The sequence below is a fragment of the Microchirus variegatus genome, assembly GCF_963457635.1.
Source record: "Microchirus variegatus genome assembly, chromosome: 2".
Lineage (NCBI taxonomy): Eukaryota > Metazoa > Chordata > Actinopteri > Pleuronectiformes > Soleidae > Microchirus > Microchirus variegatus.
In genome coordinates this window covers 34,656,769-34,683,233 of record NC_139803.1, presented here as the reverse complement: position 1 = coordinate 34,683,233, position 26,465 = coordinate 34,656,769, and the positions used below count along the sequence as shown (strand labels likewise).

Here is a 26,465-nt window from a genome sequence, read left to right as displayed (position 1 = left end):
GTGCACCCACGACAAATTGCTGTGGGAATAATACACAACTCCTTATATGGATGGGCATCCTGTGTGTGTCTGTGTGTATAGGTCACATATTCAGACTTTAAAACATTTTTTTTTTTTTTTGCTCTATATTGCACGTTCTTATAACCTCTGTATACTGTATGTTTTGACATAGTAATAGAAAAAAGCAGGTAAAATGCTTTGTTTTCTAAGGCTTAATTTTGACCTTTTCATTGTGTTGACCTTTTCATTGTGCTGTTGACTTACTTATTTACTTATCTATTTATTTTTGAAATGTACCTCTGGGGTTTTAGTTTTGATATTTAGTTTAGTTTAGTTCGGTCACAGGTATATTCACAAATATTTGCAGATACATTTGTGTCGACACATATGAAACACACATTCTTATAAAATAAAAAAAACAGAATTCTGCAGATGAAGAAATAGACAAATTTGACAAATTTTGCCTACTCTGAGTACTGAGTTACCTGTCAGCGTTTGATTTATGAAACAAAAACCCTTAGAATCAAAACAAGAAAGTGAATTTCCAAACACAATATTACTCTGTCTTCATATATGTATAATAGTCAAGGTTTTTTTTTTTTAAACAGTGACAATAAAGTGCTTGAATCTCATGACTCATCGGGTGCTATATCGGCAGCAATCCCCCATTTATATTTCACTCCGATGATAGTCCCTCAGTCCCTCTGCGCTCTGGTATTCTTAACCCGAGCCAAGCTTGGTAAAAGCCCTTGCGTACATCCCAGAGGACAGATCAACAGATTTATAGTGGCATAAACACTGTCCGCTGTGTTTCTGTTCCATCACTGGATCCCTTTTCAGAAAGCCAGTGCTTCTTACTAACTTATGGATAAGAAATAAATAAAACATCTCTCCCATTCTGCAAGCTGAGGGATATGGTGCGCTTCAATTCCTCACATTAGAGGCGATAAAGAGTAGTATGACTGAGCTTTCAAGAGTGACACTGCAGCAGTATTTTTTGCAGAATGCTCACCAACACCATTTAGACAAAGTGCATGCCTGCTTATTAAACGTCTACAGTACAACTACTGACAAAGATAATCAGTCCTACCACTGCCCCAATCTCTTCCTTTGGTGGTTTGCTGCAGATCGTTGACCTGTGACCCTGCTGAACAGCTCTCGTCAACATGGACCTGGTCAGTCCTGGTGCCTGAAGAACAGAGAACATCCTTCTTCTCGGTTCAGTTCACACGGTGCCACTCGTCCACTCTTCCACCAGTAAATGTTTCTGTGGAAAGTTTCTCGACATATACTGTGAGGTATGAACCCAAAAAAAGCACTTCTTTCATCTGATTTCCATCACTTCTCAGGGGAGGAGTCGCTTCCGTGGGCCAAAGACGCTCATGTAAACACTCTGACTCATCAGGACAACATAAATAAATAAAAATAAATGGATAAAGTAACAACCCTCTGCTCCTCTACACCTATATATATATAAAGCAGGGCAGTAGAATGTACATTATTTAGACAATCAATGTTATTATTGTATTTACATTATGTCACATGTGAAGGAGCCACGTTCGTTTCAGTGTATAATGAGAAAACAGGAGCAAAATCAGACAAGGAGCCAAAGTATTTTCTTTCACCAAATAACTTCATCTGCATTCATGCAAAATATCTTCAATTTGAAAAATGAGGTTCATGCATCAGCTCTTGCAGAAAGAGAAAAATGCACATTTCTTGCACAAAACTCTACTGACAAACTGTTCTTAAACTGGACTTAAATGTTTTCATCTTAAGTGTATGTATGTTTTTATTCTGAGTGTCGGACATCCTGGTAAAATTCATTCTTAAAGAAATAAATCCCAAAAACATGTATGCAGAGAGCTGAGGTGAAATTATCAGATAGATAAATAGTAAATCCACATATTTCTTGGATAGAGAGCACAAACCCCTCAAAAACATCCTTATAAAGCCCTTAAATTGAACATCCCACACAAACGAAAATAGCTGCTTAAGCCACTTAAGTGCAGAATTTTAAAAAGCTGCTCAAGTTGTAACCGTTAAATGTTCTATTTTATTTTATTAGATGGTGCATGTTATGATACATGTTTTTAAAAATGCAATGAATCTATATGTATACATATACAAATATAATATTATTTGATTTAAAAAATATTATACTGTATGTAGACTGCACTGTATGAGGTATAGTACATTTATTAGATGTATTGTGTCGCCCTCAACAGGAGGCCAGAAGAACATCAACTGGGGAGCAACCACATTTTTATTCCTTCAAGATTAAATCATCTGATCTCTGATAGTTGTCTAGTTGGTAGTTAGTTTTGTGTTCATCATGGGGATCAGCTCAACTGCAGCACTGTACTGTTTGAACTGCTATAACACAGGCACTGTATATCTATTATGTATTATGATGTCGTCGGCATGATATGAGAATTTCCAGAGGAGGTTATCATTATTTATTATAAGATTCTTTAAGCACATCTTTATGGCTAATATTAATGATGTTGACGTCAGTGATCTCTGTGAAAAAAGGGAATCATGTATAATAGTTATATGACACACATCATTTAAATGTGTATTATAATTGTCCGCTGTTGCAGTGTTTTCTGCCTGCATCGGCAAAGTGAAATGGAACTGAAATTCTCACCCAAACAGCGACAATTCGAGTGGATTTCTGGACACGTACTTTCTGGCGCACTGCCCCTAACACGTCGCTAGAGGGCACTGGCGTGTGCATTATTGCACAATCTGGGTCTTCTTGATGACGGGCCTCTCTTGACCAGTCGGCGCAAAGCCGTTGAAAGCCTGTCAAGTTAACCAGAATAAAGGAATTACTGTCTTTTTTACTTCCTAATTAAAGGTGTACCAGTACGAGAGATTTTACTGTATGTATTATTTGTGTTTTCATTTTATTTGCAAATGCATGATTTTCCCTAACAGCCTTCAATGAAAAAGCAGCACATTATATCCGTGTAATTATTGTATACACTTAGGATCGTGCATCAGGGTAAAGAGAAAAGATTAAAACGTTTTTTTTCTTTTCTATTTTACTTTTTTCCCACTCATCTGGTAAAATATAACTTTAACGATGATGACAAATGATACACAAAATGCATTGAACAACACTTGTGGTCTGTCTCTCTGGCTCCAATCTGTCGTTTTATGAAAATATTATTTTTTCTGAGTTTCTGAGAACAAAGTCGGCTAATGCTGATGATCATAAAAATTGCTAAAAATCATATTTAATGAGAAACATGCGTCTTCCTTTCATTATTTTTAGTGTGTGAGGTGAAAACTTGTCACCACTAATAAAAGGCCTTTATTTTGAAGGTTCTGGCCGGATGTAACATGTGTCACTCTGGCTAGCTTGCAGGGGGGTAGCGCTGGGATAGGCCATAACAACCACCCAGCCAGGCGTTGTGCTACTATGAGGGAAATACCGAACCGAACCGAGAGTAGAAAAAACGGTTCTTGTCTAGATTTTAGTCGAGCTAAATGCTGAAAATCCGGCGAAAAGTCGTGTAAGTGCGACCGCGCGCGCCGTGTTCGGGCTCGGATGTGGACGTTGACGTCGAGCCGTGCGTAATGAGCAGAGTTGGAAAAAGAAGGTGTTGAGCTGCATTTTTTTCTCCCTCTCTCTTTCTGTCAGAGATAACTTGGGTCTGAGTGCTGACTACACTGCGAGGCGACGCGAGGAGAATCGAAGACTCCCAACACTTTCTGGTAAATATATTTCGCCACTCGCTTTCAACAGTTGCATCGCATCCTCCTCCGTGAAAATCGCTCTTTCCGAGGGTTAAAGTCAAAGCGACACAGCGGCAGCAGCAGCGATAGGTAGTAGCCTAGTACCCTAGCCTCTCAGGATATGCTACTAATTACAGGGCTGTACTGAACAGGACTCCGCTTGCTAGGCTGCAGCGAAATATATGGGCAGTATTTCTCGGGGTTTTTTTCAGCCAAAGCGAACAGCCCGCTCGGTTTTTGTTCTGATACGCACTTTTAACCCAGTTTTTATGCCGCGGAGCAGCGATAGTATAGCCCACCAGTCCAGAAGCCCCGAAGAACCCAACAATAGCTCCGCGTTAACGGTAGGCTAACAAAGCCAGAGCAAATGATTGCTTTCTGCTCAGTTCGGTTCACTTATATCTTGTTTGTTGGGACAGGTCGCTGGAAAAGTTGAGTTTGGCTGTGTATGTTCACTGTGTGGACCAAGTCAACATGTTGCTGTTGTATCTCTTGTCAAATAGTTGTGGATTTGATATGCTATGGCAACAGATTTGACTGGCATCTTACCTGTTGTACAGGGTTTATAGAGGTGTATCAGTCGTACAATTTCAAATGTGAATTAATATCTTATATGAAGTAGGGCTGCAATGAGTATATCAGATAACCGGTTTGAATGTGGTTATTTATTCAATACAAACAACGGATTTCAGGTTCTTAAATATACATCATTTCCTCTCTATGTCAGTAGAGTACTGTATTTTATTTTTGAATAAAACATCAGAGGACTTAAACATGTTGTGGTTTGGGAAACAACATTTTTGGAAGCAGAAACTGATTGATTTGTAAAGTAAATATGGGAGATAAAAAATGTGGTCTTCTTCCTTGTTTATTACCATTCGTCTAACTAATCCAGATAACGTTTTTTGTTTGACTGTCTCAAAGAGTTTCCCTTGTAATTTACATCATTGTTGATATCGCCATCTGCTTACATGTTAAGGAGCCATATGCACCGTGATAATCCTGCAGTAATCTCAAATTGTGTGTGTGTGTTTCTTTCTCTTTTGGTTTTGAAAGCCAGTGTGTCCTCATCAGTATTAATGCTTCTTTATTTACCAGGTTAAGTATTTGTGTCAGTGCTGCAGGGGCATATAATGACATGTTATTATTGGTGTTACATGCTCAGACATCTATGACTGGCATGAAACTACGTGAGCTTGCAACTACTTGCCACTGAGTAACTAAATGAGCTGGACTTTGGCCTGAATGCTGTTTACCCTGGCCAGCTGGATGGGGAATTCAACAGGAGCATTGACAGCCCATTTAAAATATGCACTCATTGTTTCCTGAGTTGACATTCATTCTCTGGAGATTGACTGCCAGGTCATGTTTGTTAAGTCATTAGTGTGCACACACTTAACATTTCTTTATTGATACGATGGCCATGTTAAGAACTGGTTTGCAAACAGTCCCAATGAATGCCAGTCATCCATGCAGTCTTTGTCACTTAAGGTATCGTGATATTTTTACTCAGGGGTTTGGAATATGGATACATTTAAACCTATTGAATAATGCATTAGTCACTGTTTTGTCTATGATGACCTCCAGAGCAAAAAGGTAATAGTCATTGTAGGTTGACACAGGCTAATCCAGAGGCTGCCCACCATGAGTCATCATTGTGGGTACTTTTGTTTCCTCTGTGTGTCTCTGTCATTTCAGTCAACGTTTTCAAGCCTTTTCCAATTCCTGTTTTTTCCTGTAGTTTCTCCTGTTAATAACTGATCCGTTATGATTCACTGTTCTGCTGATTGACCTGGTTTGCACTGAAATCACTGAAGGGGTAAACGGTCTGCTCTCCCTCTGAATGTTATTCTCGTCAACTATCATTGAAGATAAATGATGGACTTATATTTTCAGGCAGTCATTTGTTTTCCACCTGCAGTCCACTTGCAAATCTTACTGAGGCATTTGTGCAGACACGTCGATACCGTAGAGGTCACTGTGTTAGAAAGTCCTGGTTTGTGCTCACCGCTGCACTGCTTATTATGACCCTTTTAGAGCGCCTCTGATCGTATCAAATATCCAAAGAGTCCAACAGTCTATAATTACTAGTCTGAAGCTGTATTTCTGGCCAGCTTGGTTCGCAAAGCACTTAATGTCCATCTCTTCCCACAGGTCATTGAACAGGTTTTGTGACTATAAAATATGTTTTAGGTTTATTTACAGCAATTATAGCTGACATAATTTGTTTCTACTATTTAACAAGACTGACTTGCATCTTTCTTTTTCATTGTATGCGAGTCAAGAAAAGAAATTGTCGCTCCTTCTGGGATTAGTTTGACAGGAATTCATGAGATATTAAAATGCCGTCAATGGACTAAAAAAACCCAGATAAGCACTTTATTTTGAAGCTTTGACATATAACATTCGTTTGGTATCATCTTTGTTATTTTAGACAACTACTCATAGGGATACACAGTATTTCATTGCGTCTTCAGTTGCTGCCCTTTCATTAAGGCCTGACTGTGAAATTTGCATAGTGATCGCTAATCTTCAGGAGATTAGGTCATTGAGCATGTCCGTCAAAAGGTGAAGTGGTGATTTCATCATTCCATTCATGGGATACACAGTCTTGCCAAATGAGTGCACAGCAACTATGCTTCTTTGCACCAGTGCAGAATAGCAATGGGCGCAGTAATAATGTTTATAAACTGTCACTGAAATAATCTAAAATGCAAGAAATGAGAAATACTGAATTACGCGCTACACTGCCCAAGAAAATCTTCACATCACTTTTGATTGTTGAAGTCTTGCCATTCCACCCTGGCATCATTAGGTCTTACCCTTTGATTCAGAATGTTGACTTTGTGCCTTTTTATTGGCCGAGCTTTGGTTTTGGGAACGGACTCGTAAAATTCAAAGTGAAACAATGACAACATCTTTCTGGAATTTGGAGTTGCTGACAGAAATCGAGACCCATATACCTTCCTCTTTCCTTTTCTCTCACCATGATGAGGAAACCCACATAAATGATTGATAAAGTGCCCTGACTCCCATTTGAATAATACATTGGTCCTGTTCATGTGCCATTGTCAAGCGGTTTTTGTAGTGTAATGTTCTATGGCAGGCTGAGGCTCTGTCTATTAAACCTCTTTAAATGGCTAATTTTGAAAAATAAAATTAAATAAACCAGACCACTGAGGTGAGGTGGGCAGTTTGAAAGCATGTTTGTGAGTGTATGTGTGTGCAGAGAGAGAGGGAGGGAGTGAGAGAGATAGGTGGGGGCAGGGAGTGTCTCCTGTCACCTCTCATTAGAGACGAATAGTCCAGCTCGGTCAGCGGCTGCCTTCTCCAGTCTGTGGCACTGCCCTTTTCTGCTCCCAGTCTGAACACAACAGAGCCTCTCACTGTTTCAGTCTAAACTGCACAGAAGTATCCTATAATGCTCTGCATCAGAGAGATTATGGCAGATATGCTTCCTATTGACCGGGGGAGAGCCAGGTCTCAAGGAAGTAGCTGTCCTAAATTATGCTGTGTGCTGCAGTTAAATTTGGTTCACTCGTTTGAACGGCTTGAAGAGAGTCTTCCAATCGGGGAGTCAGCATATTGGTTCAATTGATGTGTTGGTTGCTTTGTTTTATTCTGCTGCTGCTGCTGCGTTCCTTTGAGGACCCCCTACTCCTCTACCCACTGTTGTAAACAAGACAGACTATATCTCGGGGGTTTCTTATATTCAAATCTAATTTCTAATTTTGTCCAAATGAATTCCCTTTTTTAAAGCAGTCTAATGAAATAAACATCTACTAACATTTTACAGGGGTGCTCCAGTGTGACACTGCTTGGTGGCTGTGTGTGTGCATGTATGTGTAGAAAAAGGCTGTGGGTTTCACTGAACCCATGGGAGACTTTGGAGTCCTGCTCTACAGGGGCAGACACAATGATTTATTAGTATGGTCGACAGGGAAAAACTACCCTGAGATAAAACAGATCTCCCATCACGCTCCATTTCTCTGTCTGGTTTTACACAGAAAAGAGAAGAAATGTATATGTATACACTCCAGAGCAGTTATGTTCCCAAGTGTCTTAAAATGGCATATTTATGCAATTCTGCCAGAGACATAAGTGGCAGAGAATTATAAAAACTGTACTGTTGGATAAATAGCAGTTAGTAACGAATAGTCTGATCGGCTGACGGTATACTGCGCCTAGTTAACAACATGAATTAACAGCTACTTAAATAATCAAATGTTTTGTCCTCTAGTATTTTTAAAATGGTAGGCAAAATGGACTAATTCTCCATCATGTTTCATGTACTGTACTAAACTATATCAAGATATTGTTAGTTTAAACTCAATATGCCACATTCACAGTAGATATTCTGAGCCGCGGGAAAGCAGAGGCGTTATTAATAACATTAATAACACCTCTGTTTTGTTTAAGTGTGCGTGTACCTCATGACAGTATAACTGTGTGCCAGCTTGCATATCACCGAAACCCTGGAACTGAAATGGCTAAATATAATGTTATGCCCTATTATGAAAATGTTAAACAGCAAAATAACAAACCAGGAATATGTTTCCAGTGAGCTAATAGATGACAAATCAAAGCACTTCATCACATGAATGCAAAAATCCAGTGTTGCCAGGATTAGATGTCCTGCTCACTGCAACATTGACCACAGTGACCCACAGCCATTAAAAGGGAAATCTACTGCCATAAGTCAACACATTCATATCTTCTCACTTTGCCATATTATTCACCTTTGTGAATATGCATATTGTGCATATAGCATTTAAATGTGCAATGAAGACATAACAGTAGTTCAATCTGTCTGTACCAGCTTGAAATAAACAGAGATGCTGCTCGAAAAACCACTTGGAGATAAACTTTTAAAGTAATTTAATTTGAATTTAATATGAAGCTGCTTAACCTAAATTGGTCTGCCCTTAGTCAATGAGTTGCCACAACAATTGCAGTATAATTACACTGATTGACTATGCACTTTAGTTTGCATACATATTCTCTCTCAATAATGGACAGGATTGGCACAAGTGAGAGTGTTTTGTGCCTCTGTACAAACATCAGTTTACATCTGCATTAGATTTATTGTTAACTGCCAGTCAGAGTTTCCTTAGGGCTGAGCAGAGAATGTCTTAGATTATAGATAGGAGCCTGGAAACACAGTCTTCTGATTAAGACTATCTCTCTTTTTTATTTTTAACATGTTTTTGGTATTTCAGTCCTGTAAATTTGCTAAGACGGCAATGATTCATGTTTGCACTGATGTGGCTGAAACATTGGCATGGAATGGCATTAACATGGTATTTGTCTTCTCTCTCATGTTCCTTCTCTTAGGCATGGCAGGCTGGGCCTGGGGCTCTAACGATGCCTCAGTGGACCCGTGCCTTACCCACCATTGAAGACAAAGAGGACGACGTCGTCTGAGCAGAATGACTCGGCGAGAGGGGGCACCCCCAGATAGCAAGTGAAGAGAAGTGAGGATGGGTGCCAATGGATCTAGCTATCCACACTCATGTTCCCCACGCACTGGGGGGAATGCACAGGCCCAGCAGACATTTATAGGTATGTATTTATCACTGATATAAGGAAATGTGATTAGTTGGTTAGTCAATTCTGATATCTGTTAGCATATGATAAAATATCTGCGATCATCCTGAACAATTCTGAAATTAAGGGTGTGTTTCACACCAGCCTTGATTAGAGTGTTTATCCCATTAGCACAGTTTGTGTCACTGTGAAATCTTTATGCGAAACAAGAAACCAGACTCTGGTCTTTGACCTCTTGCAAATTAACTCTTGAGTTGTCCTTCATGGGTGTGAACTCTACTGGAAGCGTAGTATTTATGGCTACAGCCTCAGGGTCTTCATCTACATCAGTCAATAAGGAGAAGGGAGAACCGGGAAGAGAGTCAGTGATGGAAGGAAATGAGAATGCCATGTCCAAGCTCTGTGTCTGGCAGGTCCCATCTCTTCCTCCGCTGCAGGTAAACTAGCATAAAATGCCAGGAGGCCGCCAATGCCAACATGCTGCCAATTCTCGACTGTGGGCAGTAGAAGGCAACACCTGTGGCTCAGGACTATCCTGCCAATACTCTGTGATGTAGAAATGCCCAGGTATTCGTCTTAATAGAAGCCTACAGTTCGTACCAATAACTGAGCAGTAGGTCGGCTCACATTCCTTTTGTTTACAATTTATAGTGCGTTTGAGATTTGCCTAGTATGTGAACTTGAACCGAACCAGCTGAAAAATTACAAAGCAGACTATAAGGTGTGAACGCAACCCAAGTGTCTATGACTACCGTCCTTCTGAACTCAGTTTGGCATGATACTGCCTTGCTATTAACACGTAATAGGGGTCTAGCATAGCCAAAAACCACACTTAAAATTAAATTAATCTGCTTCCATGATAGCTAATGCTGCAAAAGGGGGATATTTTTGTCCACAAGAGCCCTTAAACTGGGTAACTAATTCAAACAAGTAACTCGAGTAACTGCTGTATGGATTTTATGAAGTGTAATGAGAGCACATGCTTAGAAACCTGTGTCCATTATGGGTGGATATCCAAAATCGTATTTCTGTCTTACTTTTCTGTAGACTGGCATAACGACTACACAGAACATCAGATCCTAACAACACTGCAATGCTAGTGACACTACAAAAGACCTTTGTTTGACCTTTGATTGTTTCCCTTGGCCTGTACAGCTGCTCTGAACATTTTGTACCCACTTACACTGGGAAAATCAGCTTGGGCTTGTGTGTTGCTTGTGCTACACACACTGTATGCATTATGCTATACATAATGTATGTCGTATCGTTATGTTGTGTTTTTGATTGGGTGTTGTGGATCAAAGACTATTACTCTGTTAGGAAAGATGCTACAGGACATGTTATTTTTCTCTGTAATCTTCCTGCTTTACAGTCATTAAATGCCTTTCTACAGCCCCCACTGCCAGAGGGTTTTTGATACTGCATCGTAGGTCGACTCAAATAAATCTGTTAACAAAAAATGTCAATTTCAGTTTTTAAAAGACTTTGGTGTGAGGTTTTTAATGTATTAGCCCCTGACACCCTAGCAATTGCTGTGTGCTGAGGTTGCCTGGTTCAGCTATCCTGAGCCACAGATGATTCACGGTGTTAGAATAATTACTATTTGGGTCACACTGATAGAATAGCACAGAGGATCTCCTTGGCAGAACCCCCTTTGACGTATGAATCCTGTCTGTTCGGCCAAAGATAACTGAGATTCAGTGTAATTTGTGGGACCCAAGTATGTGAATGGACTGAAGTTCACTGAGAATTGCTAAACAGGACAAAGTTCTTTATTAGCTAATTGGCACTCTGTGACCCAAAACAAAACAAAGGCCTTATACTTTTTTTCTACTTTTGGACTAGATCCAGATGCAGAGCCAGATCCAATGTGTTCTTGGCCTGACAGAGCTGGCCATACCACAGGGGTGCCAAAGACAGATTGTGTTCCTTGTAGTGTGGCCTCAAGAGTGAAATGGTGTTGGAGCTATGGAGTTTCATGTCTCATCAGATGACCAGGTTTAAAATGAAATGTCTGGAAACGGATATAAGCAGATTATTTTCACTCTTGTGAGTGTTTTATAGGCCTTATTTTCGGCAAAAACATGAAAGTAGACATCCGCCGTTATTTGTGTGAGATGTTTTTTTAGAAGCAATGTTATGTGTGCAGTCAGGGGTTTCTATAGCAGCAGTTGGTTTACGTGGAAGGCTTTAATGGAACGGAAATGTTTTGATCATCTGCTGCAAATAAAATGGGAATGTGGATGCAAAGTGCGATACAAAGTTTTATCCTCCTCCGAGAGACAAGGAAACGAATACCAGAAGTGCCACAAATAAGTTGGAAGTCTGACCCTTAGTTACTTACTTCCCTTTTTAAAAATAAGGTCGATACGGCAACTATAGATCTTGCAAAGCTAACTTGCATGTGTTTTCATTTCAGGGACCTCGTCCTACTCTCAGCAGGGGTATGGCTGGGAATCGAAGCTATATAGCCTGGAGCATGGCCACGAGCGGCCTGCAGATAGGAAGAAGAAGAGCCTTGGTCTAGCAACCCTCAAACGGAGGTTCATCAAAAGGAGGAAGTCCAGCCGCTCAGCAGATCATGCTCGGCAGATGCGGGAACTTTTGTCAGGATGGGACGTTCGTGACACAAACGCCCTGGTGGAGGAGTATGAGGGCACAGCAGCCCTCAAAGAACTGAGCTTCCAGGCCAGCTTGGCACGCGCTGAAGCTCCTAGCTTGCAGCGGGATCTCGCTGCCCTCTACCAGCACAAGTACTGCACAGATGTCGATCTCATTTTCCAAGGGACTTGCTTCCCAGCTCACCGGGCTATTTTGGCTGCCCGCTGCCCTTTTTTCAAGACTCTGCTCTCCTCATCCCCTGGATATGGAGCGGAGGTTCTCATGGATGTTGAGACAGCTGGTATTGATGTACCCATGTTCTCTGCCCTGCTTCACTATTTGTACACTGGGGACTTTGGGGTGGGTGGTGCAGAGGATACCAGGCTCCAGAATGTGGATGTACTGGTGCAGCTCAGTGAGGAGTTTGGTACGCCCAACTCCCTAGAAGCGGATATGAAGGGCTTGTTTGACTACATGTCTTATTATGATGCTCTGCTCAGCTTCTCCTCGGACTCTGAAATGGTCGAGAGTTGTAATGAGAGAGCGGCTGTCGCAGCACCAACAGGGGGCTCAGCAGGCAATGTTGGGCCCATGACCCCAGATGAGGACCTCAGGGCACACAAGGCAATCCTCTCTGCGCGTTCCCCTTTCTTTAGAAACCTTTTGCAGCGACGTATACGCACGGGAGAGGAAATGACTGAGCGTACATTGCAGACACCCACCCGCATAGTGCTGGATGAGTCCATCATTCCACGGAAATATATACAGGTTATTCTCCACTGCATGTACACGGACGCGGTGGAGCTTGGGTTGGTCCTGCGAGGCAGCCCCTCAGCAAGCAGTCTTGGTGAGGTGCAAGCCCTGGTGTCAGGAGGCCGTGGGGCCAGCACACGCACAGAGGAGGCCATGGAGCTCTACCATATTGCTCTGTTCTTGGAGTTTAGCATGCTGGCTCAAGGTAAGTAAAAATCACACACAACACACAGTTGAGAAGCACATTTATTTAATTAATTTTAGGTATGGTGTGACTACAGCATCTACACTTTCACTTTCTACTGTTTGAGAGTATGCGTGGGAAATATGACCTTTGCTGTGTGTGTGTGTATAAAAGAAAAGAACATCTAATAGTGAAACAGCAAGTTGTGACACAAGGAGGACTCCTCCACTCACCCCTCCCTTTTGTTTTGTTAGGGAGTTATGGTGGCCTTCGCATACCAGAAAGGATGTTGTTCTGTTGCCTTGGCTTCTGCCTCAAAACTTGAAATGCACATTCTGTTTTTATTTTTTTATTTAATTTTAAACTTTTGAAAACATCATTATGGGTAGTATTTCTGATTTCTGCCAAGAAAACTTGAGACATGTTGTCAGATTACGCGTCAACTGTGAATTTGACAATATTTATACATGAATGCGTCTATTTTCTTTTTAATACCGGTTCACCTCAGAGGTGTTGGGTTAGGGTTTTTAGGGTTAAAAATAATGCTTTACATAGCTTTTGTCATTTAACTTGTGAAAGTAACAAATATTTTGACAGTAAATGATTCAATATGTTTTGATGTTTGTTTACTTTTCCAGCTGTAATTTGGGAGCACAGTCCAGCAATATGAGGTTTAATAATTTAGTTAAATAGACTTCATTTAGAAATTTCAAAGTTAATTTCTCGGTCCCTGCTGTCATAATTACAGTGTCTGTTTCCATGGGCGCGATAATGCGTTTTAATGTGAAATGGCTGGCAGCAGGATCTTTGTGATTTCAAACCTTGCAAGATTCTGATTCTGTTCTAATCTCTCTAATGTCTCACACTATGCCTTAACACTAAACCCTCTCTTTAAAATTAAATGCATATGTTAGCATATAGGCTGTTGTTAACAGCTTGGTCGGTTAATGGTTGCTCGCGCTGTGGCTGCCACTAGCAGATTGGTACAGGCTGCAGGGTTTGTTTGTGTCTCCAGGGCAGACAGCTTAATGCCTGATACATGCAGTGCATCAGAGTCTTTGTCAACACTTCCTCACTGATCATCTGTTTAGTCCCTGGTCTGTCTTTACTCAGATGACACTGGCTTTTTGCCACTGCCACTGTTTCTGAATGGCCCCAGGAACATACCAAACGTCACAGGCATTGTCTGACATGTGCCAGTGCTCACGTTGTCAATCTCGCCTCGTCCAGAGTAGTGTGTCTTAAGTGCTGTCCAGTTTTCCTAAACGCCTCACAAAGTTCCCCTTGAATCAAAATAACCTTTGCTATATACAGTGCATGAAGCAGCCTATTTCTAGTACACACGAGAAGTCCTGGGAGTCCTCTTGTCCCCTCTGCCTGGACTGTGGATCCATGGAGAGGTTATATGACAATGATCCCACAACCATCTTGAATGTCATTAGGGCCATGAGGAAGATAATTAGTTTGTCAAATATCGAAGTGGTGATATCAGATCCATTATATTATTTATACACTGCCGTGTGCCTGTGTAATGAAATCAAAATGGTTAAATCATCATATTAAAAGCCAGGTTACATTGCTATGAAACATGTCATTTTACTTCCCCCATGGTTGTTTTGATGTAGTATGTATTAGAAGACTGAATGTTTTTCTTATAATTCTCCAGTGATACCACCTCACACTCTGCCTTCCTTTCATTGTCAGATTACGCGTCAACTGTGAATTTGACAATATTTATACATGAATGCGTCTATTTTCTTTTTAATACCGGTTCACCTCAGAGGTGTTGGGTTAGGGTTTTTAGGGTTAAAAATAATGCTTTACATAGCTTTTGTCATTTAACTTGTGAAAGTAACAAATATTTTGACAGTAAATGATTCAATATGTTTTGATGTTTGTTTACTTTTCCAGCTGTAATTTGGGAGCACAGTCCAGCAATATGAGGTTTAATAATTTAGTTAAATAGACTTCATTTAGAAATTTCAAAGTTAATTTCTCGGTCCCTGCTGTCATAATTACAGTGTCTGTTTCCATGGGCGCGATAATGCGTTTTAATGTGAAATGGCTGGCAGCAGGATCTTTGTGATTTCAAACCTTGCAAGATTCTGATTCTGTTCTAATCTCTCTAATGTCTCACACTATGCCTTAACACTAAACCCTCTCTTTAAAATTAAATGCATATGTTAGCATATAGGCTGTTGTTAACAGCTTGGTCGGTTAATGGTTGCTCGCGCTGTGGCTGCCACTAGCAGATTGGTACAGGCTGCAGGGTTTGTTTGTGTCTCCAGGGCAGACAGCTTAATGCCTGATACATGCAGTGCATCAGAGTCTTTGTCAACACTTCCTCACTGATCATCTGTTTAGTCCCTGGTCTGTCTTTACTCAGATGACACTGGCTTTTTGCCACTGCCACTGTTTCTGAATGGCCCCAGGAACATACCAAACGTCACAGGCATTGTCTGACATGTGCCAGTGCTCACGTTGTCAATCTCGCCTCGTCCAGAGTAGTGTGTCTTAAGTGCTGTCCAGTTTTCCTAAACGCCTCACAAAGTTCCCCTTGAATCAAAATAACCTTTGCTATATACAGTGCATGAAGCAGCCTATTTCTAGTACACACGAGAAGTCCTGGGAGTCCTCTTGTCCCCTCTGCCTGGACTGTGGATCCATGGAGAGGTTATATGACAATGATCCCACAACCATCTTGAATGTCATTAGGGCCATGAGGAAGATAATTAGTTTGTCAAATATCGAAGTGGTGATATCAGATCCATTATATTATTTATACACTGCCGTGTGCCTGTGTAATGAAATCAAAATGGTTAAATCATCATATTAAAAGCCAGGTTACATTGCTATGAAACATGTCATTTTACTTCCCCCATGGTTGTTTTGATGTAGTATGTATTAGAAGACTGAATGTTTTTCTTATAATTCTCCAGTGATACCACCTCACACTCTGCCTTCCTTTCATCGGTGGCTGAAAGGCTTTTATTATGAAGCAACTGCAGATAAACAAGACGATGAAGTGTTTAACATTTGTGCATGCTTTGTTAGCAGTTCAATTTCCATTACATTCATTGTGTGAAGTGGGACAAGTGCCAGTACGCCCCTTATCTATATGAGGCGTGTATTACTAAATTATGAACATTTTCAGTGAATAAAAGATACCATAAGATGTTGCACTTTTTGCCAACTTGTATATTATCCTAAGCATTTCCAACAATGATTTAAAGTTTAATGGAATGGTACATTTTATTTAGTGTCCTGTTATTAGCTGTCCTCCAGGACACAATGTGGCAAGAAGATCTTTCTTCTCGTTCTTAAAATAAAAACTTAAGACACTTGACTCTCGCGAGTGGGTAAACATCACGTCATAGTGTACCAATTAGTAAAATTAATTAGTAAAAAAAGAAGTGCTTAAAGCACTGATTATATTTATTCACTATACAAGAAAAGATTAATCACCAAGCAGCAGACCTGTACAAATTGTATACAATACAGTAATGTATGTGGATATTTAAGCCTGCAAATTATTATTACAAAACTTATCTTGCACAGAATCTGTACCAGGCAACTGCTGAATTGTTGTATTGACAAAAGAGCAAAGAGTCATCACCTCGATCTGAATAGCCCTGTACATTAACACTGTGCACACAGCTGGTGTGACACTACACAAGCAGTGGTGTCGCTCTTCGGGTCAGTCTGGAAGCTTAAGCTTGCCAGCAAGCAAATAGTGTCATCCCCACACACCATCACCTCGTCTTCCCTCCCATCCCCCCCTTTCAACAAACCCCCTACTGGAGGGTATTTTTATCCCCTCTCCTCTCTCTCCCACTGTGTTGCACAGCTCGCAACAGTTCCCATGAAACCTCAATGTGGAATGCGGTGAGATGGTTGAGGTTGAGGAGTTTTATCCAAGTCTGTTCTTTTTGTGTATTCTGTAACTTCCTGTTATCATTAACCCCTTTTTGAGATATCTCTTCCACACTTTTATGTTATTCTTTTCTCTTTTACTATGATTCTTAGGCACTACAGAACATCAGATAATTCTGATTAAGAAACATCAAACCATTGGGGACCCCGGTCGCTGAGAAGGATTATGATTGGGGTTTGATACCTTACCTAGTTCACACTCCTTAACTGCTGCCCCCTGGCTGTGTGAAGTTTCAGCCCAGGAACGTTTTTACAGAGCAGTTGAGCTCTCTGTCATTCCTCCTTATTAATTCTCAGTGTGTGTATCCCTTTATGACTCCATCTCACTCAAATGGAAACCAATATTAAAAGCCTTATTAATTTTTCAAGTGCATCACGGCAACAAAAAACAGTTGGTGTGGTTTCAGTGTGTGTGCACTGTAGCATCATCTTTGTGTGCCCACTGGCAGAGCAGTGTTTCCAGTACCCTGCCTTGTGTTTGGAGTAAGTTGACCGAAAGCTTAGTCTATGAATGAGCATCAAACGTAATTTTCATCCACAGGTTTGTTTATAAGCCGTTGAGTGCAGTAGATGTTTAAGTGGCTCTGGAGACTGTACCCTGTAAACACAGAGCTCCAAATAATAACAGCAAGTTAAGATGCATCCGTCCTCTAAAGTTAGACTAGTGTAGTGCTGGTTTTTGCTGTCCCTGCTGTTGTGCTCTTCCCAGTCTGCTATGCTCCAGTAAATGTGGTGTACCTACTGTGGAGACGATTAGAGGTGAATTAGTAATAGGTGTAATGATGATTCAGATATCCAACTCATAATGAAGGTGTTGCATTCCAGACTGGTTGTGGCTATGAATTCTGATGGGCTACTATAAAGTCCAGCTGTTCTCTTTCATGTGTCACTGGTTCTGTATTGCCTGTTTTTGTTTTTGTTTTTTTAAAGGGCAAAGATACAAAAGGCGACAGTTGGAAGCTCACTAAAGCACTCTTTCTAAGACAGACAGCACAGGGATGAGCAGTGGAGATGGAGGCACAGATGTTGCAAATCCATTCCCTCTTCCAGTCTGTTTATAGCAGATAAAAAAGTCAAAAGTGCCTGGGTCCACATTTCAAATTGGTCTGTCATCTTAATGCTGCAGAATTCACATCCATCTTTTAAAACACCATGGGTGTCAGCTTTGCATTTTCTTAGCTTGCTACTACATGTGAACATCCCCAAAATGGGAAGTACATTACATATATTTGTCTGTGCATGTATGTTATAGCTCACATCACATGTGTTAGTTGTGCTGAAGAAGGATAGGAAGTCTCATATTCAAAGGCAAAAGCATCTCTGGAGTCATAGCTCTCAAGTCTGGTTTCCAATATCCCAGAAAGGATGTTCAAAGTGGTGGTTGGGGGGGCTGGTACGCTTAGTTCTTCTAGTTGAAGATAAGAGATTCCCACAGGAGTGTTGCTGCTGGCCCAACTAAGAGCTGATGGACAGGATGGCCTGGAATGAGGAAGTCGGCAAGCTTGTGTTTCATTTCGGAACAGCTTTGGCCAGACGTCAGTCAGTCTGGCGTTATCTCCATGGATGTCCATTTAGGACCGAACATCATTGATCTGACAGAGACTAAGAATAAAAGCCATTGAACGTGGTTGTTTTAGACATCCTGATAGCCAGCCTCTTTTATGTTAATCTGAGTGGATGTGGATACATAATAAAGTCTTAAGAGTGCTCATGTACAGCCAAAGGAGATTTCTGTGGCTTCTTTTGATTCACGCACACATGTGCACATATTTACAAAGCGTGCGTGGATGTGCAGCGCACTCGCAGCACATTTCCCCAAGGCTGTTGTGTGAATGTATCAAGGTTAAGAGGAGGCAGCTTGTGACTGAAACACATCAAGGTATCAAAGGCATTTCTGTGGGTTGGTGTGTTGCAGAGTTAAACCGCTGCCTGCTGTTCTGGTATGTGCTCACTTAGGAAATGCAGTACGGAGGATGTGGGGCCACTAGAATTGGACTCCCTGGGTCAATGAATACAAGTCAAAACTACTGATGATCTTGCTAAAGAATGGCCTCTTATATTCCAAGTTTCCAACATTTGTTTAAATAAATTAATATGAACTGTTTTGTTTTGTTTTTTCAAATGTTACACTGAGGGCTTTTACTTTCTTGGAATTCGAGTAAATGTTGGGGTGTAAATCATCTTTGTCTATTTCCCCGACTCCTTCAGGCTGCGAGGACATAGTTGTGGAAAGCTTGGCTCTGGACTCGCTCGTCCCCATCTTGAAGTGGAGCTCCCAGCCGTATGGATCCAAGTGGGTCCACAGGCAGGCCATGCACTTCCTCTGTGAAGAGTTCAGTCAGGTGGTCTCTTCTGATGTTCTCTATGAGCTTAGTAAAGACCACCTCCTCAGTGCAATTCAGTCCGACTACCTGCAGGTAAGGAAGCAGAACTTGTTAATCTCTTGCCACCCGAAATTCTTTTTTAGGTGTTTTTTGTTGTTGTTTTTGTGGCTCGTGAGATAAACGCACTCGCACACAAACGGATGACACCACAAGTCTCCAGAGTTGACGTTGAACAATTCCCGGAAGAAACATGCCTTCAAAGCCAGAGTCCTAATGAAATCTGTGCTGTCATCTGCTCTGCCAACCTACTTGAGCATCACACCAGATGGTCGAGGGGAAATGTTGTAATCCAACTACTCAAACAAATCAGCCGGGCTTTAGCTATGCACCAGAACATATTGTGTTTTCACCTTAGCCTCATTTAACAGCTTCCCAGTTTTGTCCTTGATGATACCTAACCTTGTCCTGTATCTTGCTTTTTGTCTGTCTCTTTCACTGTACCTTGCTCTCATTCACAGGCGAGTGAACAGGACATTCTCAAGTATGTTGTTAAGTGGGGCGAGCAGCAGCTTATTAAGAGGATGGCAGACAGGGGTAAGATAATACACTCTATAATTACCCTCTGAGCAGCCCCCCTAATGACTCTGAGGAAATTACCCACTCATCAGTGCCTCCAAAATACACTTAAAACCATTACAAAAAGGAGCTAAACTTTAACCTAGAAATATAGTCAGAAGAAGTGGCTCCATATTTGATGTTATGCCTTAACCAAGTAAGAAACTCTAATCTATAGGTTCATTGGACAAAATGCATAGATTCAGGAGTAGCAACCTGCAAAACAAAATGATATCTATTCACAATTTGATCGTCAACTCCATGAACAATGAAAAATAGCCAGCAGGTTCACTTCAGAGCCTTGAAAGCATAATCATTGTTTCATAAATAGGCTACTAAAGGCTTTTCTTGTCCTTATTTACCCAGAGCCCAACTTGTTGAGCGGCACAGCCCATAGCGTGAACAAAAGGGGTGTTAAAAGAAGAGACCTCGATGTGGAGGAGCTCAAAGAGATCCTGTCTCCCCTCCTGCCCTTCATCCGAACTGAGCACATCTTGCCCTCCAGCAGTGACGTCCTCGCTGACGCGGTCAGTACTAATCTGTTTTTTCTTTTTCTTTTTTCAGCTGAAATGTGCTCCTCTCGTCATTTTGACCTGATTAAGCAGATCATTGATCCACAATCTTCCCTCTGTTCACAGCTTAAAAGGGGTTTGATAAGCACCCCTCCCTCAGACATGCTGCCCACAGCTGAGGGAGGAAAAGCCAATTCCTGGTTACGGCAAAAGAATGCGGGTATATACGTGCGTCCCCGCCTGTTCTCTCCGTATGTAGAGGAAGCTAAGGTAAGGCTCATTCACGGTGATAAATTGAGCTTTCAGACAGTGCAGAAAGTAGGGTATTATTTGTCCCATATATCATCAAAGAGAGTCGAGGGTCTGTAAGAGGACAGACTCATTAGTTAGAGTCTTGGGCAAACCTGTGGACCTGTTCACAGCTCAGATGTGCTACAAAAAAACATCTATGTCCAATTGTTGCGATCCATATGCACCATTTTTGACGTAGTTGGTTCTTTCATCTTGAAAGAATTTGATTTCATGTCCATTTGCACACTTTCCTAATAACATTAGCTCTTCCTAGTGCCATGAATATTTATGAACATATCCACAGACCAGGCGGCGTCATGACTAGATTAAGCGTCAGTCAAGTGGAACTAATTTACTAACATTTTCCATGTCCTTGAGTTGTATATAGGACATTTACTTATTTTGGAAATGTTGTTCTCACATGCCCTCGTCTGTCTCTATGTCCTCAGGCTGTACTTGATGAAATGATGGTGGAGCAGACCGACCTGGTGCGTTTGCGATTAGTACGCATGTCCAACGTCCCAGACACGCTCTACATGGTCAACAACGCTGTGCCTCAATGCTGTCACATGATCAACCACCAGCAAATGGCAGGCAGCTCAACAACAGCTCCATCAGTTGTGGCCAATGAAATTCCAGGTAAGAGAATTGTCCGACGGACAATGGTAACACAAATGTGCTCGTGTCAGCGAATGTCTAAGCTGCTCAAGTATTCTGAAACATGAAGCTGCTCTGTGGCCGATTCTGAGCTCCCAGAGTGGCCCAAAATAATATTCTGAATCAATAAGGTACTATATCAACTAACATCAAATAATAAAGAATGTAATTGTGTTGTTTGTGTCTTCGCAGTGCCTCAGCTTTCTGTGGTGAAGGAGATGATCCGAAGGCTACAGGAGCTGAGACACACAGAGCAGGTCCAGAGAGCGTATGCCCTTAACTGTGGGGAAGGAGCCACCGTCAGCTATGAGCTGCAGCTGCGGGTGCTGAGGGAGTTTGGTCTGGCAGACGGAGCCACAGAGTTACTGCAGGTTAGCAGGATGTGGAGAGAACCCATCCCTGGGGATTGGAGGGGAATGAGATTGTCTGTCCTGGCATACTAACAGGGAGGGTGAGGCTGAGGACACAGACCTCAGGAATTCACTAGACACAGGCCTTAAACAAACCCAGGCAGTTAAATCTTTATAAAAAAAAATATCTTAAAATAGGGATTTCTTTGTCAGCTTCACAATGGAAATACAATAGATCCCTTAAGTTTTTATGTTTTTGTCTCTTCAGAACCCGTACAAGTTTTTCCCCGATGAACGGTTTGGAGATGAGAGTCCAATTCTGGCTCTGCGCCAGGTGGGTCGATGTCGGGTAAACAGCAGCCCAGCCATGGATAGCATGTTCTCAGAGCTGGAAGGAATAGCTGGCTTCCACCCACCCCTACCTCCCCCACCTCCCCCTTATTATCCCCCCGCCACACCCAGCCATACTCAGCTCAAGGGTGCTTGGCGACCTCGCGTGCCCATGCCGACCCCCACCCGCTCCTTCTCCTATCCCTGCAACCGCACCCTGATCCAGCGCCATGCAGCTGCCAAGCATGGCAGCTCAGAGTATTCCTCTGTGCCCAGGCCCCAGCCCCCAGACTGCACCAACCCACAGGCCATGGGCCGAGCTTTGCTTTCAGACCAGCAAGCGGTGAGTGTGTATGCAACTTCCTCGAGCCCTTGTCCTGCTTTTCTTTGTTTACATCCTGCTTCATGATTTATGCCTTGGCACATCCGCAGATCAGTGTTCAGGTAACATCACATATTTGTGCTATGTGTTGCAGATGAGCATGGAACCTGTTATGAGGGAGTTCATGCCTGATATTGCACTAGGTGTTTCAGTCATGTCTCTGAGGGAGCAGCACATGGTAGAGATGGACAGAGACGGCCCACACAGCCCCATGGGCCCCCCGGGCCACCATCTGCCTCACGGGCCCTGTCCCGCTGTTCGCCTCAGCCACGGCCATGGTCCTGGACATGGTCACTCTTGCAAGAGACATGCTCCTGAACCCAAGCTGGAGGCTCAAGCCGAGTTTCCCGACCTCTACGACTTCTCCTGTCGACCTGCAACCCCGACGTCCGCTCACCCTTTACCATCCTTTGTAGGACCAGACCTCTACAGCCACAGCTGCAACTCCTCCAGTTCCTATCCGACCTCTTACATTTCAGACTCTCAGTCCCAAGGCCACATGCAAGGGCGGACTGCTCCAGACCCAATACGACTGGATGTCCTTAGTATGACCTCACAGAGGCACGACGGAGTTCTTGCCAGTCCCTCTGGGGTCCAGCCTAGGATGGCACACATCCCAAGAGGGCGATCGAATGAGACAGACCTGACTCATGGCTTGGGTCATCTGCGGTCTCCCAGTGGTAACATGGACAGTTATGAGGAGAGACACATTGGACCTAGAGATGCCCCAGAGGATATGGTTCTTGCTGGAGAATCATCAGGTCCAACTCCCCTCCAGCAACCTCACAGGAACAGTGTCAGTGAGGAGATTGCCAGAGACCGCAGGTCACCCAGCAAGCCTGACTACCCTTATAAGAAATCAGCACTTTAACCCCTGTTGAGGGCCCGGGGGTTGAATTAAGAAAAGGGAAAAAAAGTGATGTGTGGCTGTCATAATAGATGGCTCAGCGCTAAATGTGTGTCTGTGTATTCAGTATGTGTGTTTGACAGGAGCAGGGGAAAAGGGGGGGTAGTCGATGGTTGCTATTTATAGGATCTGTTCTTTTGTCCTACCTCTATCACACCGTGCCATCCATCACACAGTCACAGTATCGAAAGAGTAAAGGTCTTTGCACACCAGACTGTTTTTTTTTTTTGAGAGGGGGTGGGTTTTTGTGCGTATTATTCACACATGAACCTGTAGGTCAATGCAAGCTTTTCACATCGGAGAAATTCACTGATCAGAATGCGTGTTTGTTGATGTTGTTAAATATATTCACACTAGACTAGACTGTTTTTAAACAAACCGTACCTTCCTCAAATCCTTTAATACTAAAGTCTGTCCTGAAGCGGTGACGTGTAAGCTCTCGTCTCTTCTTCTTCGTTGTTGGCTTTTTATCCAGTAACGTTACTGAGCACTCGTTCATCTTCGCTGCACGCTGACACCACCTGTTTCTTTCCATGATGAAATATAGAGGGCGTTATCGAAATTCACCTCCCAAATTATTCACAATTTGGTGCTTTTTATTTGTGTTGCTGTTGATGTGCAAAGGCCTTGAGAGCTGTACGTTGGCTTTCGATGCTTGTAAATGATCAGTCAATCCCGTCGTCTTAAAACGGCCGTTTTAAAACGACGGGATTGACTGATCTCTTGAGTTTGACTGCAAATAAGGGTCCGCTTTTGTGCTGTGTGAATTTTGCATGATGAGGTCAAACCACACTAGATGTAGCTCAGTTATGGTGGTTTAACAAAGACTGTATTCATTAGCTTTGCCGTGCTGATGATCATGTTCGGGACAGAATGAGGGAGACGGCTGTGTGGGAATCTCAATTTACACTCGCAAACAATGGCACACAGGCTGGGACAAGAGTATTGTGATGAAATGATATGTAAATACATCTGGCTGTACTCTTTCCTCCCATGACTTGGATTTTGATTTCTTCCTGTAGCTTGCCTATAGCAACACACACCTGACTAGTTTTTCCTCAACTTGCCGTGATTCTGCAAGTGCTGATGAGTAACAGGCCAAGGCTTGGTCACACAAAGCGGGAATTGGATCTGACAGGAAGTAGGTCATCAGAGCTCGTCATTCTCCGGTAACTCAGTCTGATAATTGTTTCGGGCTTCAACTATCACAGCCTCTCCGTGTTTAGCTTAGAGGCAGGAGCCTGGTGTTTATTCGGAGGAAAGGGAGGGTGCATTGTGGACGAGTCTATTACTGCGATACAGTTGACAATATAATGGTGCCATCGTCGTATAGTGAGGGAGGGGTTTGGAGCAGGAGTTTGTGTGTGCTCACAAGGATAACTTTAATATACACAGGTGTTTAGACAATCTCAGTACTGTACACTCCCATGTTTAGTCAGGTCTGTTTGTATATATCAAGAGAGTCTGAGATGAATAACAGAGCACAGAGTGGTGGTCGGTGTGAGCACCCTCCTGTTCCTTTTTAACCCAATAGCATCAAGTAATCGATTCTAAAGCCTGAATCAGTGCTTGGAATATTCAGTTTATCTACATTTCCTCAATTTAATACGATGTCATAGTATCGCACCGCTCTGTTAATAGCTTATTTGACAGTTCTGTCCACTACAGATTTGTTCACAGCAGAGGTGGATTTCATTTCACATACAGTATACGTTTAAAAAAAAAAAAAAAAAAAAAAAACATTGACGCACCATTTCACCACCTCCACGATAGATTTGTGGACCACCATATTCAGTGTTGATGCTGTCAAATATACCGTATAATATAAGAGCGCCTCAACCCTGTAAGTACATGCATAAACAGCCTGTTACAGCCAGCAGCTGGCACACGACCTCACGTATACGCATCGTTGCACTGTAGGAGCCACCTGTTAATTAGCAGAAGGGGAAAAAAGAACAAATGAATTTCAAAACAAAAGAAGAGAAGTTGGCGATTGCAGGCTCATATCTCCAATGGAAACATGTATATAATGAATTTAGCTCCACTTGTCTTGATGGATTTTTTTTTTTTTTTTATGGTTTCTATCACATTTTAGTGGTTGTTTGAAAGTTTGTGTTTTTACTGTAGTGGACAACACTGTGTACTCGTCTTTATCATGAACTCTCACTACGAATGTGTGGTATATAACGAACAAAAAAGATTGTGTCTTCAGAAATCTATTTTGTTATTAAATGTTGCGCATTTAGAGCAGTCTGTTCAATATCGTAGGTGGTGTGGATTACCATGTTTGTAGTAGAGATGTCCCCGTCCCCTCGTCCCCCTCCCACCTTTTTTCCCCCTTAACTTTATAAGTGACAGGATCTGGGGATAGTAGCGCTCTGCTTAGCAGTGATGAAGTTGCCAAGCAGAAACATTATTTTCCATCGACATTGCTTCATGGGGAAAAAATGCAAAACTCTTGATTCCTCCCCATGTTCATGTTGGGTAGCCGTTTTATTTTCCAGGACAATGTTCCATTGGATTAAAGTCCTTGTTTTGCTTTTTTGCTGTAGAAAAGTCAGTGCCTTCCCCCGCCTGTGGCTGGGCTTTTATTGGAGAAGTGACTTTGATGTCTATGCAAGCTCTTTTCTACCAGCTTTACCAGCCTGCATCAAATAGTTCTTTGAAATCTCATGTAGCTCGTTTTGTGTACAGTGTTATTTAGCACCTTTTGGAAACTGAACCATCTTTAATGTGTGATTGCTTGTGTTGAATTCTAACAGGTACGTTGTACTTGTGTCGTAGAGAAAAAAAAACATGTTTGTAGATTGATATTAAGTTCCATTTAGTTTCACTGAATCTATTTTTCTACTGTCACCTCAAACGGTGCATAGCAGTGGTCAACTTGGGCATCCTTAAAACAAAATAAACTGGTTTGATATTAAGGAATTCACTCGATCTCATTCTGGGTGGTTTGTGCACTGCAAATGTGTTAACTTTATTATGACCATGAGTTCACACGTACAAAATTAAACTTTTTACAATCAAGTCACTGTCAGAAAACATTCAATGTAAACACACTGGTATATATATATATATATACACCAGTAAAAATGACTGAACATGTTCATAAAAATGAACATGGCAGTGTCATAGTCGCCTCATCATGAACAAAGTTTAAGGCATCATGTTAATGGACAAAAACCTGCAACAAAACTCAAAATCCTCAGCCCAGTTAGAAGATCTCGAAGTAGCATTTTTTTTTTCACCATCACCAGAAATCAGTTCACTTTGCACTAATTATTCAAGTTCTTATTCAAAAAGCCCCTTTATTCTAAGGGTTGTCTTGCATA

At 42.0% G+C, this 26,465-nt stretch overlaps 1 protein-coding gene across 2 annotated transcripts; it reads left to right on the top strand.

Moving 5' to 3' along the window:
* The first annotated feature begins 3,408 nt into the window (after window positions 1-3,408).
* On the top strand, window positions 3,409-26,006 carry btbd7 (BTB (POZ) domain containing 7). Of its 2 annotated transcripts, none has more exons than XM_083909910.1 (11): window positions 3,409-3,726; window positions 9,082-9,309; window positions 11,714-12,853; window positions 18,974-19,182; window positions 19,608-19,683; window positions 20,071-20,231; window positions 20,343-20,486; window positions 20,957-21,146; window positions 21,357-21,535; window positions 21,783-21,848; window positions 22,321-26,006. In XM_083909910.1, exons 2-11 carry the CDS (start codon window positions 9,228-9,230, stop codon window positions 23,095-23,097), a joined length of 3,024 nt encoding a protein of 1,007 aa, XP_083766036.1. In that variant the 5' UTR covers window positions 3,409-3,726; window positions 9,082-9,227; the 3' UTR covers window positions 23,098-26,006. The 2 variants fall into 2 exon arrangements, with proteins under 2 accessions (XP_083766036.1, XP_083766035.1); XM_083909909.1 differs by having other exon boundaries at window positions 21,783-22,187.
* Window positions 26,007-26,465: the final 459 nt, after the last annotated feature.